The sequence below is a fragment of the Ranitomeya imitator genome, chromosome 2 (genome assembly GCF_032444005.1).
Source record: "Ranitomeya imitator isolate aRanImi1 chromosome 2, aRanImi1.pri, whole genome shotgun sequence".
NCBI classification, from domain to species: domain Eukaryota; kingdom Metazoa; phylum Chordata; class Amphibia; order Anura; family Dendrobatidae; genus Ranitomeya; species Ranitomeya imitator.
In genome coordinates this window covers 802068575-802085370 of record NC_091283.1, presented here as the reverse complement: position 1 = coordinate 802085370, position 16796 = coordinate 802068575, and the positions used below count along the sequence as shown (strand labels likewise).

The window sequence follows — 16796 nt, the reverse complement described above, 5'->3', positions numbered from 1 at the left end:
CCTTAAAAAATAGTGAGGAAAGAATGGTTGTAGATGACGAGGAAAAAGCTAACATATTAAACACCTTCTTCTCCACGGTATTCACGGTGGAAAATGAAATGCTAGGTGAAATCCCAAGAAACAATGAAAACCCTATATTAAGAGTCACCAATCTAACCCAAGAAGAGGTGCGAAACCGGCTAAATAAGATTAAAATAGATAAATCTCCGGGTCCGGATGGCATACACCCACGAGTACTAAGAGAACTAAGTAATGTAATAGATAAACCATTATTTCTTATTTTTAGGGACTCTATAGCGACGGGGTCTGTTCCGCAGGATTGGCGCATAGCAAATGTGGTGCCAATATTCAAAAAGGGCTCTAAAAGTGAACCTGGAAATTATAGGCCAGTAAGTCTAACCTCTATTGTTGGTAAAATATTTGAAGGGTTTCTGAGGGATGTTATTCTGGATTATCTCAATGAGAATAACTGTTTAACTCCATATCAGCATGGGTTTATGAGAAATCGCTCCTGTCAAACCAATCTAATCAGTTTTTATGAAGAGGTAAGCTATAGGCTGGACCACGGTGAGTCATTGGACGTGGTATATCTCGATTTTTCCAAAGCGTTTGATACCGTGCCGCACAAGAGGTTGGTACACAAAATGAGAATGCTTGGTCTGGGGGAAAATGTGTGTAAATGGGTTAGTAACTGGCTTAGTGATAGAAAGCAGAGGGTGGTTATAAATGGTATAGTCTCTAACTGGGTCGCTGTGACCAGTGGGGTACCGCAGGGGTCAGTATTGGGACCTGTTCTCTTCAACATATTCATTAATGATCTGGTAGAAGGTTTACACAGTAAAATATCGATATTTGCAGATGATACAAAACTATGTAAAGCAGTTAATACAAGAGAAGATAGTATTCTGCTACAGATGGATCTGGATAAGTTGGAAACTTGGGCTGAAAGGTGGCAGATGAGGTTTAACAATGATAAATGTAAGGTTATACACATGGGAAGAGGGAATCAATATCACCATTACACACTGAACGGGAAACCACTGGGTAAATCTGACAGGGAGAAGGACTTGGGGATCCTAGTTAATGATAAACTTACCTGGAGCAGCCAGTGCCAGGCAGCAGCTGCCAAGGCAAACAGGATCATGGGGTGCATTAAAAGAGGTCTGGATACACATGATGAGAGCATTATACTGCCTCTGTACAAATCCCTAGTTAGACCGCACATGGAGTACTGTGTCCAGTTTTGGGCACCGGTGCTCAGGAAGGATATAATGGAACTAGAGAGAGTACAAAGGAGGGCAACAAAATTAATAAAGGGGATGGGAGAACTACAATACCCAGATAGATTAGCGAAATTAGGATTATTTAGTCTAGAAAAAAGACGACTGAGGGGCGATCTAATAACCATGTATAAGTATATAAGGGGACAATACAAATATCTCGCTGAGGATCTGTTTATACCAAGGAAGGTGACGGGCACAAGGGGGCATTCTTTGCGTCTGGAGGAGAGAAGGTTTTTCCACCAACATAGAAGAGGATTCTTTACTGTTAGGGCAGTGAGAATCTGGAATTGCTTGCCTGAGGAGGTGGTGATGGCGAACTCAGTCGAGGGGTTCAAGAGAGGCCTGGATGTCTTCCTGGAGCAGAACAATATTGTATCATACAATTATTAGGTTCTGTAGAAGGACGTAGATCTGGGTATTTATTATGATGGAATATAGGCTGAACTGGATGGACAAATGTCTTTTTTCGGCCTTACTAACTATGTTACTATGTATGTTACCCATATAAAGCAGTCCTAACTAATGTATATAATCCCTATCTGATGTATTTAAAAACCTAATCATCTGTATAGTACCTGTATAAGCAGAGTTCAGAGAGGGAATATCCATGTGGACATGCTGGATGGAACAGCTTTGGTGCAAATGACCCACAAGGAGTACTGTCCCTTGTAGCATTTTAAAAAGCATAAAAAGTTTGATGGTACAGAGAGATATTAAAAAGTTTATTGGTTACCAGAGGTTAGCATCCATTTACCTATAGCCATATGTATTGACATTACTTTAACTTTACTAAAGCTGTGAATGTGTAAAACAGCTTAAAAAGAGTTTAAAACAGTCCTAGGAGATCTCGGAGTATTACCCATGCAATTCAAGGGAATTCTAGACCCTGCAAAATTTGCAATTTTCTGTAAATTGATTGTCTGGTAAACATAGTTTTTTGAAAAATTCGACACAGCTGACAAATTTGAATTTAAAAGATATGCTCATCTTTAATAAGGAACTTTGCATTGTTTTTAATCACTTTTATTATTGTGTTCCTGAATATGAAACAAACGCTTTAAGAAATGCAAAGTCAATATTCCTGCCTCACTTACAGTAGTTATTTTTTAATTCCTGTTGTTTGCCTTACATTGCCTTAAATTTTAGCTTATGCCTATTGTTAATGTGAACTGAAATTAAAAAAATCTAAACTTTCCCGAACTACTGAACTTGCTATATGTTTATTCTAAAACTACCTTACTTGCATGTTTGATTTCATAAATCATTTAATATTCATACAGTATATGAATTGAAAATAAATAATATATGTTGTATCTTTCAGGTTCTGCTAATTGTGAAGTTAGTGGTGATCCCCATTATTACACATTTGATAATCAGGTTCACCACTTTATGGGAACATGCACCTACACCTTATCCATACTCTGCAAAGATGAAGGATACCTTACATACTTCAATGTGGAAGCGGCAAATGAGCACAGGGGAGACAACACCGGAGTGTCCTATGTCAAATCTGTAAATGTGTATGTCTATGGATACAACATCACACTGGAAAAAAATGGAGCTGTTATGGTCAGTTCCTAACAATTTGCTAACTAATGTGTTACGTAATGTTATTACAATCTATTTTTTATGCTTGTTTTTTAGTAATAATTTCTATAGTAGTTCTTTTAGTATAACTTAATAGAGTATGATAATGTATCCTAAATGTATTTAGGACTAAATGATACAAGATCATAACATTAATACATTTTTAGGAATAATACATCCCATAGATAGTTCAACGTTTACAACATTTATGGGACAAGGCTAACCTACACTGTGCAACAAATTTCAGGGAAGTTCTTGTCCCCCTGAGAAAATTTTGGCCGTGTGAGGGCTTATGTTTTGCGGGACGAGCTGATGTTTTTAATGATACCACTTTTGTGCAGATACTTTTTTTTGATCGCCCATTATTGCATTTTAATTCAATGTCGCAGCGACCAAAAAAAGTAATTCTGGCGTTTTGAATTTTTTTTCTCGCTACGCCGTTTAGCGATCAGGTTAGTCCTTTTTTTATTGATAGATCAGGCTATTCTGATTGCGGTGATACTAAATATGTTTAGGTTTGTCTTTTTATAGTTTTATTTTGAATGGGGCAAAAGGGGGGGGGGTTGAACTTTTATATATTTTTTACATATTTTTAAAAACTTTTTTTTTGCCATGCTTCATTAGCCTCCATGGGAGGCTAGAAGCTGGCACAACTAGATTGCCTCTGCTACATAGATGCGATGCTCAGATCGCCCCTATGTAGTAGAATTACAGCATTGCTATGAGCACCGTCCACAGGGTGGTGCTCACAGTAATCTGGCATCAACAACCATAGAGGTCTCAAGGAGATCTCTGGTTGTTATGCCAGCGCACCCCTGGCCCCCGATCATATGATGGGGTCACCGGTTTGCGCATTTCCTGCCAGATGGCCGGAATCGCTTGTTAAATGCCGGTCAGAGTTTGACAGCGTCACTTAGCTAGTTAATAGGCGTGGGCAGATCGCAATTCCACCCGCGCCTATTGCGGGCACATGGCACATAATAAATGCTTGCATATGTGTAGATCAGCGAGTTATGTTATTTCAGTGGAAAATTCAGAATATACTGTTTAAGAAAAAGTTCATATATGAGTTTTTAGAATTATAACAGAATATTATAATGTTTCGTATCATTTCTCAAAAACCTTACGTGAGAGGAAAATTCTGAAGTAATTTCTGAAATTAGCATGAAAAAATTAATCAGGAACACTCAAAATTGTCCGCAGGACACTTTTTGGGTCCGAATTATTTACAACTTTACAACTTACTCCTTGCAGTCAAATTGATGGACTTTTTCCTACATTTATTTTCATTCAATATCCAACGTTCATAGCAATTTGAATCACGAATGTACCATACACCAAGACCCTCTGTCATGCAAGGTTTCAGGGACTCACAACCCCTTATATGCATTTTGCTTGAAGAGAGCACGGTGAAGTCTAAACAGGAGAAGAGCTAAGTAATCACTATTGACCTGTGGTCAGATATTATTCCTATTGTTTCAAAAAGTCATGCTACATATATGAGATGCAATGTTAAAACAGAATAATACAAAAAAATTATCTCTCTATAGATAAGCTTTGCTAATGGTTAAAAAAGGTCTTATTTTTCTAAAAGGTCAAAGCTAAAGACTAGCCACCAAGGCAAATTAAATATGTTCACCTTGTTTTTATTTAATTATTTTTAACAATTCACTAAAACATTGATATTTTACAGGTTGATGGACAGACAGTGACACTGCCGATTCATCTGGCACCTGATGTTGATGTTGGCATCAGTGGTTGGAATGTTTTGGTGACAACAGGCTTTGGACTGCAAGTCTGGTTTGACGGAAACCAGAGAGTCCAAGTCACTATCCCAGGATACTACTCTGGTAAAGTGTGTGGACTTTGTGGAAACTTCAATGGAAACCCTGCTGATGATTTCCTGAATCCGGATGGTGTACTAGAACCAGACTCATATAGTCTTGGAAACAGTTGGCAGGTTGATAATGATACAAGGTAACATATTTTTTATCCTTGATTTGAGTGTATATTTTTTCTTATAAATTCATTTCTGTCTTTTTATGTCTAATTGTGTTGATGAGTGATATGAATTTATTGGTTTCTTTTAAAGCTGTTCTCCAGGAGTTGACCACCCATCCAGTTGTACTGATGAAGAAAAAGAAACCATTGCCAGTAACAGCTTCTGTGGAATCATTACAGACAAGAATGGACCATTCAAAAACTGTCACAAAGCTATCAATCCTCTAGTTTACTTTGATAACTGTGCATACGATTTGTGTGAAACCAACCTGGATGGGGAGATCCTGTGTGATAATCTACAATCCTATGCTGTGTCTTGTCAGTCTAAAAATGTTAATATTGAAGCGTGGAGAAATGACACTTTCTGTCGTAAGTAGATTATTATTATTATTATTTATTTATAGAGCACCATTAATTCCATGGTGCTGTACATGAGAAAGGGGTTACATATAGAGTTATAGATATCGTTTACAGTAAACAAATTTACAGTGACAGACCGGTACAGAGGGGAGAGGAGAGGGGAGATTCTGTCTATTACCCATTTAAACCTCTTCATGTGCACTCCCATTATTATTAAATACACACTATGTGGTAAAGTATTCATCCACTACTAAAAGTCTTGGGGACACATATTATTATAATCTTCATATGTCAGTAAATCAACTAAAAAAAATTGCGAAATTTTCCGATACCCGTAGCGTCTCCACTTTTTGTGATCTGGGGTCGGGTGAGGGATTATTTTTGTGTGCTGAGCTGACATTTTTAATGATACCATTTTGGTGATCTTTTGATCGCCCGTTATTGCATTTTAATGCAATGTCGCGTCGACCAAAAAAACGTAATTCTGGCTTTTTGAATTTTTTTCTCACTACTTTGTTAAGCGATCAGGTTAATCCTTTTTTTTATTGATAGATCGGGCAATTCTGAACACGGCGATACAAAATATGTGTAGGTTTGATTTTTTTAACTGTTTTATTTTGAATGGGGCGAAAGGGGGGTGATTAAAACTTTTAGATTTTTTTTATATTTTTCATATTTTTTTAAACTTTTTTTTTAACTTTTGCCATGCTTCAATAGCCTTCATGGGAGGCTAGAAGGTGGCATAGCCTGATTGGCTCTGCTACATAGCAGCGATCATCAGATCGCTGCTATGTAGCTGAGATGCAGGCTTGCTATGAGCGCCGACCACAGGGTGGCGCTCATAGCAGTCCGGCATCAGTAACCATAGAGGTCTCAAGGAGACCTCTGGTTACTATGACGACGCATCGCTGACCTCCAATCATGTCACGGGGTCGGCGATGCTAGCATTTCCAGCCGCGCGGCTGGAAGCGCTGGTTAAATGCCGCTGTCAGCATTTGACAGTGGCATTTAACTGGTTAATAGCGGTGGGTGAATCGCAATTTCACCCGTCGCTATTGCGGGCACATGTCAGCTGTTCAAAACAGCTGACATGTCCAGGCTTTGATGGGGGCTCACTGCCGGAGCCCGCATCAAAGTGGGGAGTACCGACCTCCGCAGTAATAGTAGGCGGATGTCGATAAGGGGTTAAAATATTCCCAGTGCTTATTGGTAGCCAAAGGCATTCTGATTTTTCTGCTAAATAGACAGATAATTATTGTCTTTACTCTCACACGATATGTGTGCTTATTGAAGTCCAACATTGTATACCTATGAAAATCTGGTGACAGTCTACAAAATGAATTTTCTCGGTTTGAAGATTTTTTTCAGTACTTGATGGTTATGATGAAATCATGGTGTTTGCAGTGTGATCTAATGAGTGATTAACAGATAAAAAAAATCCTTAAATAATTGAGTGGAAGGTTCAGTTCTTATTTAATCTGTGATAAATGGCTACTCCAGTACTTAAAGGGTTGACCCTGTCTTCATAAATGGGTATTCTTGGACAGTGCTTGTAAACACAAGCATATTTGCATTTTTTAGCTTATTGACACTTTCTGCCATTTTTGAGATTGAAATAATTTTCATCTCTTTTTGTATAATATTTTTCGCCAGGGAGACTGAGTACTCCTGCCAAGCAGCAGAACAAGCGCAGTGCTTAGAAGTTCTTTTCTATTGCACTGTAGTGAATCTGCCCTGGATCCCTGGACTGTGGGGTTACCTTCTTACTTCAGCGCAATGCTTATAAGCTGTGCAGGAGTGATGGTTGGTTTACAAAATGGTTGGTACACAAAATGAGAATGCTTGGTCTGGGGGAAAATGTGTGTAAATGGGTTAGTAACTGGCTTAGTGATAGAAAGCAGAGGGTGGTTATAAATGGTATAGTCTCTAACTGGGTCGCTGTGACCAGTGGGGTACCGCAGGGGTCAGTATTGGGACCTGTTCTCTTCAACATATTCATTAATGATCTGGTAGAAGGTTTACACAGTAAAATATCGATATTTGCAGATGATACAAAACTATGTAAAGCAGTTAATACAAGAGAAGATAGTATTCTGCTACAGATGGATCTGGATAAGTTGGAAACTTGGGCTGAAAGGTGGCAGATGAGGTTTAACAATGATAAATGTAAGGTTATACACATGGGAAGAGGGAATCAATATCACCATTACACACTGAATGGGAAACCACTGGGTAAATCTGACAGGGAGAAGGACTTGGGGATCCTAGTTAATGATAAACTTACCTGGAGCAGCCAGTGCCAGGCAGCAGCTGCCAAGGCAAACAGGATCATGGGGTGCATTAAAAGAGGTCTGGATACACATGATGAGAGCATTATACTGCCTCTGTACAAATCCCTAGTTAGACCGCACATGGAGTACTGTGTCCAGTTTTGGGCACCGGTGCTCAGGAAGGATATAATGGAACTAGAGAGAGTACAAAGGAGGGCAACAAAATTAATAAAGGGGATGGGAGAACTACAATACCCAGATAGATTAGCGAAATTAGGATTATTTAGTCTAGAAAAAAGACGACTGAGGGGCGATCTAATAACCATGTATAAGTATATAAGGGGACAATACAAATATCTCGCTGAGGATCTGTTTATACCAAGGAAGGTGACGGGCACAAGGGGGCATTCTTTGCGTCTGGAGGAGAGAAGGTTTTTCCACCAACACAGAAGAGGATTCTTTACTGTTAGGGCAGTGAGAATCTGGAATTGCTTGCCTGAGGAGGTGGTGATGGCGAACTCAGTCGAGGGGTTCAAGAGAGGCCTGGATGTCTTCCTGGAGCAGAACAATATTGTATCATACAATTATTAGGTTCTGTAGAAGGACGTAGATCTGGGTATTTATTATGATGGAATATAGGCTGAACTGGATGGACAAATGTCTTTTTTCGGCCTTACTAACTATGTTACTATGTTACTATGTTACTACACAACGAACTGTAAACAATAAAAAAGAACAATGTTAATATCTCAAAAACAGCTGAAAACTATTATTATTGTAAAATGGCCTGGTTTTACAAGCACTATCCAACAATGTCCATCTATGAAGATGTTAGTAACTTCTAAATTGCTACATTTATCTTCAGTAATTCAGGAGTCAGTAGTGAAACTGTTTATTGGTTCAATGAAAAGTATGTAAATTATTTTAGAATTTTTAAAGATTTAATTTGTTTTATAAACTACATTCTTTATTGGTTGCAGCACCAAAGTGTCCTCCAAACAGTCACTTTCAGCATTGTGGAACTGCCTGTCCAGCTACCTGTGTCAACCCATGGGCCCCAGTCACCTGCTCTCTTCCCTGTACTGAATCCTGCATATGTGATGAAGGTTATGTCCTATATGGCAATAAGTGTGTTCCAGAAGACAAATGTACGTACTGGGATGATGACGTTATCATCCATTTACCTGACCCATAGTCATATAAGTTTAGGTCCCTGACTTTACTAACTCCATGAATGTGTAAAAGAACTTTAAATGAGTTTATTATAGTCTTAGGAACCCTTTGAGCATTACACATTTAATTCCAGTCAATTGGAGGCTTTGTGAAATTTGCAATTTATGGCAAACTGATTGGCTGATAAAGTTTTTAAAAAATTCGACAACGCTGACAAATTTGTATTTAAAAGATCTGCTGATCTTTAGTAAGGAATAGTGTTGAGCAGTCCGATACCGCAAGTATCGGGTATCGGCCGATACTTGCGGTATCAGAATTCCGATACCGAGTTCCGATACTTTTGTGGTATCGGGAATCGGTATCGGATCCATATTAATGTGTAAAATAAAAAATTAAAATAAAAAATATTGATATGCTCACCTCTCCGGAGGCCCCTGGACATCACCGCTGGTAACCGGCAGCCTTCTTTGCTTAAAATGAGCGCGTTTAGGGCCTTCCATGACGTCACGGCTTCTGATGGTCGCGTGCCGCTCATGTGACCGCCACGCGACCAATCACAAGCCGCGATGTCATTCTCAGGACCTAAACTCCTCATTCTAGGAATTTAGGACCTGAGAATGACGTCACGGCTTTACACATTAATATGGATCCCAGGGCCTGAAGGAGAGTTTCCTCTCCTTCAGACCCTGGGAACCATCAGGATACCTTCCGATACTTGGAGTCCCATTGACTTGTATTGGTATCGGGTATCGGTATCGGCGATATCCGATACTTTTCGGGTATTGGCCGATACTATCCGATACCGGTACTTTCAAGTATCGGACGGTATCGCTCAACACTAGTAAGGAACCTTTAATTGTTTATTACTATTTTTGTTTTTGTGTTCTCTTTGGTTAAAGAGCTATTATAATATAAAACACATACTTATACCCTCCTCGACATTGAAAGTGCAACAAAAAAGAAAACAGTTTTGGCATTTTGAAAATTATCTAACAAAACACGTCAATTACTTCACCAGGTTCTACCGTCGTGTTTCCAACTTCTAAGCACACTGCAGGAACCTCAGTGCCACAAACACCAGGCACAACACCTCCACAGTCATCTTCTGGTAAGGAATAGAGATGAGCAAGTCAATTTTTTGTTAATCAAATTTATGTTTAATTTTAGAAAATTTGCTGGATACGAAGAATTCCAACAATTTTCAATTCAGAATATTTGAAATGCCCCCAAAAATGCCTTCTACTGTTTAACACAAAGTAGAAGACTAACATCAGCAAATGAAGTTTCATATGACATCAGATGCAACCATTCAGGCTGCCCCATAATGCCTTGCAGCTATCACTTTGCATAGTATAGAACAGCCAATCAGGAAGGGCTATCAATGACTTTGTTGCTGCTGTTGAGATTGCCAGTGCTGGTCCCACACTGAGAGACATGTCCAAGATATTGACTTTCTATTGAGCTCTACAGTTTTACTCTATTTCTTTTGGCATCTCTACCTTGCACAGGGTTTATAAACATGAAGCAGCTCTGAAAAAAAAAATGTTTTTAAAAAGCCATTGACCGCTCACTTTCCAAACAGCAAAGCTATTCAAGCAAACAAAAAGTAGTAATTTTAGGGTGATTTGTTGAAAATCTATAGCGTTTTCATTTTCAAAGCAACAAACCTGTTGCTATTCCCCAAAGAGGGATTACATTTGGACCTTAACTATTAAAACACCCATGGCTTCCTCCATATATATATCACCTGTGTATAAATTCTGGCATGGCAGTCTTCTTCACTCCCCTTTTAACATTTTAAAAAGCATAAAAAGTCTGATGGTGCGCAGTGATATTAAACAGGTCATTGTGTACGAGTGGTTGGCTTCCACTTACCCATAACCATATATGTTGAGGTCACTTTGACTTTACTAAGGCTATGAATGTGATAAATAGCTTAAAAATAGTCTAATACAGTATCAGGAGACTTCAGAGTGCTACACATGTAACTACAGGGAATTGTAGGCTTTGCAAAATGTGTAATTTACTGAAAATTGTTTGGCTGGAAAACACAATTTTTTGAAAAATTTGACAAAGCTGACAAATTTGAATTTAAAAGATATGCTCATCTTTCGTAAGGAACCTTGTATTGTTTTATTATTGTGTTCACTTGTACTTCATGGTTTAAAGAGCTATTATAAAATTTAAAATGTACTTATGCACTCATCAACTTTCAAACTGCAAAACTAAGAGGGTAAATTTGTGGTGTAATGGAAATCACAGGATCGATAGACATGTTAATAGTGATGAGCGAACAATAAAATGCTTGGGTGCTCGTTGCTCAGGTCGAGCAGATTGGAATGCTCGGGTATTTGACCCGAGCAACGAGCCCAATGTAAGTCTATGGGAGACCCGAGTATTTTTATATCCCGGGGGTCCTTTTAAGGTCTAAAAACTTCTGAAAACGATGGAAACACTGCTCTAATGACAAAGGAACATCATGGGGATCGCCCCTGGAAGCATTCCTGATTCCTAGTTCACAGCTTTAAACAATTTTTTCCGAGATTCATGTCATTTTTCCCGGTGCCACAAAAAGCACACTAAAACAAAACCAAAATGGATTTTGCTGGGAAATATGTTAAGGCACATCCTTTGCAGGTTAGTGACTTGCCTGTAAGGCCAAATAATTAACCCCAGACCGAAAATTTACTCCCCCGCTTGGGCTTAGTTCAGACGCAGCGTTTTTCAACTTTAACATTGCTTTCAACCACTACAAATGCATTCACTGGGAAATATCATTGTAATATTTAACAACCCTAGCTGGCCATGTGGTGTGTGACACATAAGCAGACCCATCTTGTTTCATTTATGAAGGAGGGACTCTTACAGTCACAGAGCCTATTTTTACTGGTGCATCAGGCGGCATTAATCTTCTTAAAGGGGCATTATTAAACTGTGGGTCTCCTAAACTGTTGTAGCCCCCGCTGCGAGTGGATGGGCTGCCAAGAATTACAATGCACCACAATACCCCTGTCATAAGATGTCCAGGAGGGCCTCCTGAAAAAATGTTGCATTGAATGCAAGGCCTGACCTGCTACCAATTCATGTGCACCACTTAAACCTTTGAACCCACATAGTGGATGGGTCCATGCAAATCCACTTCACAATATTCATTTTTTATTCCCGTACTACTTTGTTTTACACATTGGCCACAAGGCTAGCCCTGCTGCATAGTCATATGCACCCTATTACACCTTGGAACCCACATACTGGATGGGCCCATGAAAATCCACTTCACGATATGCATTTTGTTTGTGCAGCGCCCCAGAGTCCTGGTTCGTTGCAGTAATGTTGTTCTTCCACCAGGGGGAGTGATATTACGTCTGATGGCACTAAAGGAGTCCACCCTGCCAGCTATCACAAACCATACACTACACTTCACACTCCAGTCCCCCAGGGGGAGCAAAAGGTTTTATCTATTAGGCCACTCCTCACATTAGGGTAAAACTGGTGGGTTGGATAGAAAGTTAGAGAGAAGCTGACTGGGCTTTGCCCAGGCAACACCTGTCAGGCAGACAGAGGGAAAAAGAAAGACACGGAGCTGCGCCTGCCCCACGTGCGGCAGCATCCTAAGAAAGGACATGAAGAGAATTGTATTGTAGAAAGTGAGACGCGAAGTCATAGCACAAGGAGACGAAAACCAAAAGGAGTTCTGCCCTGAGAGAGGCTGCCTCCTTCTGAGGTGCGTAGCCGGTGGTCAGAACACCGAGGGAGAAATATGCTCTACGCTTTACTTCAGAGACCGGCAGGACAGTCAATTCCAAGTTGGCTGCCCGACCTTAATACCTAAGAAGACACGGTGGCAATTTGTGGGGGTCGGGGCATATCTCGGTCCTTATAAACAAGCCTCAGGCCATCAGTCATATGGGTTGTCCTATCCACACCATCTGAGGGAAAGAGAGAAAGAAATAACATCTAGAACACCCACAACAATTGTGAAGACCTTACCGAGTTGCTCAGCAGGGAGGTACTACAACACCCAGGCGCTAGTAGGAAGGCTACTGAATTCCACCTGGATAAGGGGACTCTGGATGTGCCTTCAGGCCGGCCGGACTCTGCCTACCCTGTGGTCTGGTGCCCTGGACTGTGGATGTTGAAGTCTTCAGTAAAGGTAAAGAGATTGCAACCTTGTGTCCTCGTTATTCACTGCGTCTTACAACATCAACCATCTACCAACTACACTCTGGGAAGCCCTGGGGATACACTTCACCTGTGGGAAGGTATACCATCTAGCTGCCATAACATCACCCCAGCGGACCCCTAAGCAGCGTCGGTCACCCTGACCGAATACCACAGGTGGCGTCATGAACACTATCCCTTTAAAGACCTTTCCCCAAATTATCAACAGACGCACCCCTAGGGCCACGGACCGGGTCAGCCACAGTGACATCCCCAGAACCACAGGACCCGTGCCGAGTACCCCATTGCCCTACACTGGGGGCGATCCATATGCCCAAACTCCTTTGTTTTACACATTGGCAGGAAGGCCAGTCCTGCTGCATAGTCAGTCATATGCACCCCATTATGCCTTTGAACGCACATACTGGATGGACCCATGAAAATCCAATTGTATTTTTTGATGGTATGATGGTTCCCTCTTTGCAGAATTATTTACAGGAGAATTTGGCTATTTTATTTGCCATATTTTTAAGACTAAAGTTCAGATACAGCTTTAAAGAAGGCTAATACTTGCAATACTACGCAATTTTTTTGCAATGTACAAAATTCAAGGAATAGTATGATTGAATAGTATGAGTGCGTACACTTTTGAATATGTACTTAACATACAAAGGATTAAATACATATAATGATTACTGTATGATTAACTACATACAGTATACTTAAATCATCAACAATAGTCTTTTTAACATCATCCATCTGGAATATCAGAGAAGCAACACCAAGACAGAGGACCCCTGGGAGATTACCTACACTGCATGGGCGTCCCCAATTATGCACGTATGAACACACCGTACGTGTACAGGTACTTCAGTTTTGGCATCTGTCTTAGTCATGTTTCTCTGGTCTTATGTAGTGATTTACACTATGTAGCAACTCTATAATAATAAATAATAATAATTTTTATTTATATAGCGCCAACATATTCCGCAGCGCTTTACAAATTATAGAGGGGACTTGCACAGACAATAGACGTTACAACATAACAGAAATACAGTTCAAAACAGATACCAGGAGGAATGAGGGCCCTGCTCGCAAGCTTACAAACTATGAGGAAAAGGGGAGACACCACGAGAGGTGGATGGTAACAATTGCTATAGTTATTCGGACCAGCCATAGTGTAAAGGTACCTTTACACTGAACGATATCGCTAGCGATCCGTGACGTTGCAGCGTCCTGGCTAGCGATATCGCTTAGTTTGACAGGCAGCAGCGATCAGAATCCTGCTGTGATGTCGTTGGTCGGAGCAGAAAGTCCAGCACTTTATTTCGTCGCTGGACTCCCTGCAGACATCGCTGAATCAGCGTGTGTGACATCGATTCAGCGATGTCTTCACTGGTAACCAGGGTAAACATCGGGCCACCAAGCGCAGGGCCGCGCTTAGCAACCCGATGTTCACCCTGATTACCAGCGTAAAAGTAAAAAAAAACAAACACTACATACCCACCTTCCGCCGTCTGTCCCTGGGCGCTCCGCCCCTTCGCCCCGCGCAAGCGCACCCAGCCCTTCAAGTGGCCAGCTTTCAAGGTTTTATGAAACTGAGATATCATGGAGTCATCAGACGAGGGGCCATAAACCCCTAGAAGTTAAAAGCCACAAGGATTTAGATCAAACCACTACAGGCAGAGTTTCAGTAAACTTTAATATTTTACAATGACAGCAAACATACAGAGGCTTAGAACTGTTTGTGAAGTGAATAAACAAACATTTCTCAAGATTGTGTCACTATGTAAATGTTTTACAACAAATGCGGCTATGTAATTGTTTGAATGCATTCGGTATACAGTATTTTTCTGGATTCCAAATCGCCATTTGTATATTCACCATTTGTACATTTGATGCAGCCAAAATTATGGCTCTCAAGGAGAGAAACTAATATAGTGGACAAAGAAATATTTGTAATGAACTACTGAGCCAAACTAACGGCATTGCTTTATCAAATTTATATAAAGTTTATTTTGACAAATGCGAGCAACCAGGCAACACAAAAAGGAGCTTTTCAAGTGAGCTCTTTAAGGTACACAAATGTTATGAAGTCTTTGCCAACAAAGATGTGGTTTCACCAATGGGGAGTACCTTTTTTAAAAATATACTATTGCCATCACAGCCCCCCTTGCTCAAAACTCTGTGGCCTATAACAGTACAGAACACGTTCACCCAGGTCATGTCGTCGGAGATAAGGAAGAGACATTGTAGGAAACAGAGTTAAGAAGTAGGCCCAATGTAGGGGTGTGGGTCTCTGAGACTTGTAATGGAGGGCATGAGCTGACAAACAATTCCCCAATGGGGGTACCTTTTTTAAAAATATACTATTGCCATTACAGCCCCTCTTGCCCAACATTCACCGGCCTATGTAAGTACAGAACACGTTCACCCAGGTCATGTAGTTGGAGATCAGGAAGAGATATTGCAGGAAACCGAGATAAGAAGTAGGCCCAATGTAGGGGTGTGGGTCTCTGAGACTTGAAATGGAGGGCATGGCCTGACAAGCATTTGCTCATGGGGGGTTAATTTTTAAAACCTATTTCATGGTGATCATAGACACCCTTGCCCAAAAATTGACTGTCTGTAGCTGCATGGAACACGTGAACCCTGGTGATCTAGTGGTGGAGAACGATGAGAGGTGCAGGAAGGCCTCATTAAAATGTATTCCCAATTTAAAGGAGCGGGTCTCCTACACTTGTAATGCCCATACACTAAGTGCATGGGCCGTCAAACATTTCCCCATGGGGGGGTTCATTTTTAAAAAAAAATTGTTATTGGGCATCATAAACACCTTGCAAAACTGTAAAGTGGTTTCCTGCACAGTTGCTGCTGGGAAGGTGCCGGATTTTACTAAAAATATGGTGGACGAATCGTTGGATGAAGTGATCAGGAAAAGGGGCATGGTGATGACAGGAAGGGGAACGTACATGATTAATAACAGCGGTGGCTATGGGAGGTATGAGATCCAGGATACAGCCTGCAATGATTAGTCATTTAGACACCACCAATTACCAGAATGTGTTTCATGCGTGTCAGAAGATCTGTGTAACAGATGTGAGTGTTAGACTCGGCCTAAAAATAGCCTGTCAAAAATATGTTGCCAAAGATGCATGTCTGTCTAAAGGGCAAAGAGTGCAAAGTTTGGGAAAATTCAGAGAGAGTACCTTGCTGACCGTACCAACTTCCTCTGTTCCCCTTAATAATTGTTTAGCAAAGCTGAACACGGAGCATGAACTGTCTATCTCTAATGTGCACGTGCGCTGTACTCACGTTCATGGAGCGCACGGTGACTCGCTCTCTGGCGGTCATTGGGCACATGGCTCCTCGCTTTATGGCAGTACCGCTTTTATTGACAGGAGAAAAGCCTTCATAATACAGAGACAGAGTACAACACTGCCCAAGCATTCACACTCTGCTCCCCAGACTTTCTATGTGAGTGGTGATTGCCTCTAGGCAGAAGATGATGATGGTGGTAGCAGTAATTGGAGCATTTAAGACAGTCATGAAGCAGCCATAGCAACTTGAAAGAGAAGTATTTTTCCAGAAATACCACACTGTTCCATATGTGGCCTGTATTTTTTATTTTTTTATGCAAAATAGTGCTGCATATAAGTAGAGTAACAGACAGCAAAAGCATTGGAAAACTGGCCTAAAATGCCCAAACGTGGAGCACGCAGATATATGAGGCCAGTCACGGAAATACCACACTGACAAGTATGTGGCCTGTATTTTTTAAATGCAAAGTAGTGCTGTATATAAGTAGAGTTACAGATAGCAAAAACAGTGGAAAACCGCCCTAAAATGTCCAAACTTGGAGCACGCAGATATATGAGGCCTGTCACAGAAATACCACACTGCCAAATATGTGGCCTGTATTTTTTTTAAATGCAAAATAGTGCTGTATATAAGTAGTCACAGA

The 16796-nt window shown here is 40.6% G+C and overlaps 1 protein-coding gene across 1 annotated transcript in view; it reads left to right on the top strand.

Annotated features, from left to right (window-relative positions):
* The window catches only part of LOC138665858 (alpha-tectorin-like), a 58645-nt gene that overhangs the window by 40697 nt on the left and 1152 nt on the right, over positions 1 to 16796 (top strand). The window contains exons 2-6 of the mRNA XM_069753761.1: positions 2605 to 2852; positions 4564 to 4847; positions 4963 to 5240; positions 8482 to 8649; positions 9693 to 9782. Coding sequence (XP_069609862.1) covers positions 2673 to 2852; positions 4564 to 4847; positions 4963 to 5240; positions 8482 to 8649; positions 9693 to 9782 — 1000 coding nt within the window. The 5' untranslated portion in view covers positions 2605 to 2672. The remainder of the gene's footprint in view (positions 1 to 2604; positions 2853 to 4563; positions 4848 to 4962; positions 5241 to 8481; positions 8650 to 9692; positions 9783 to 16796) is intronic.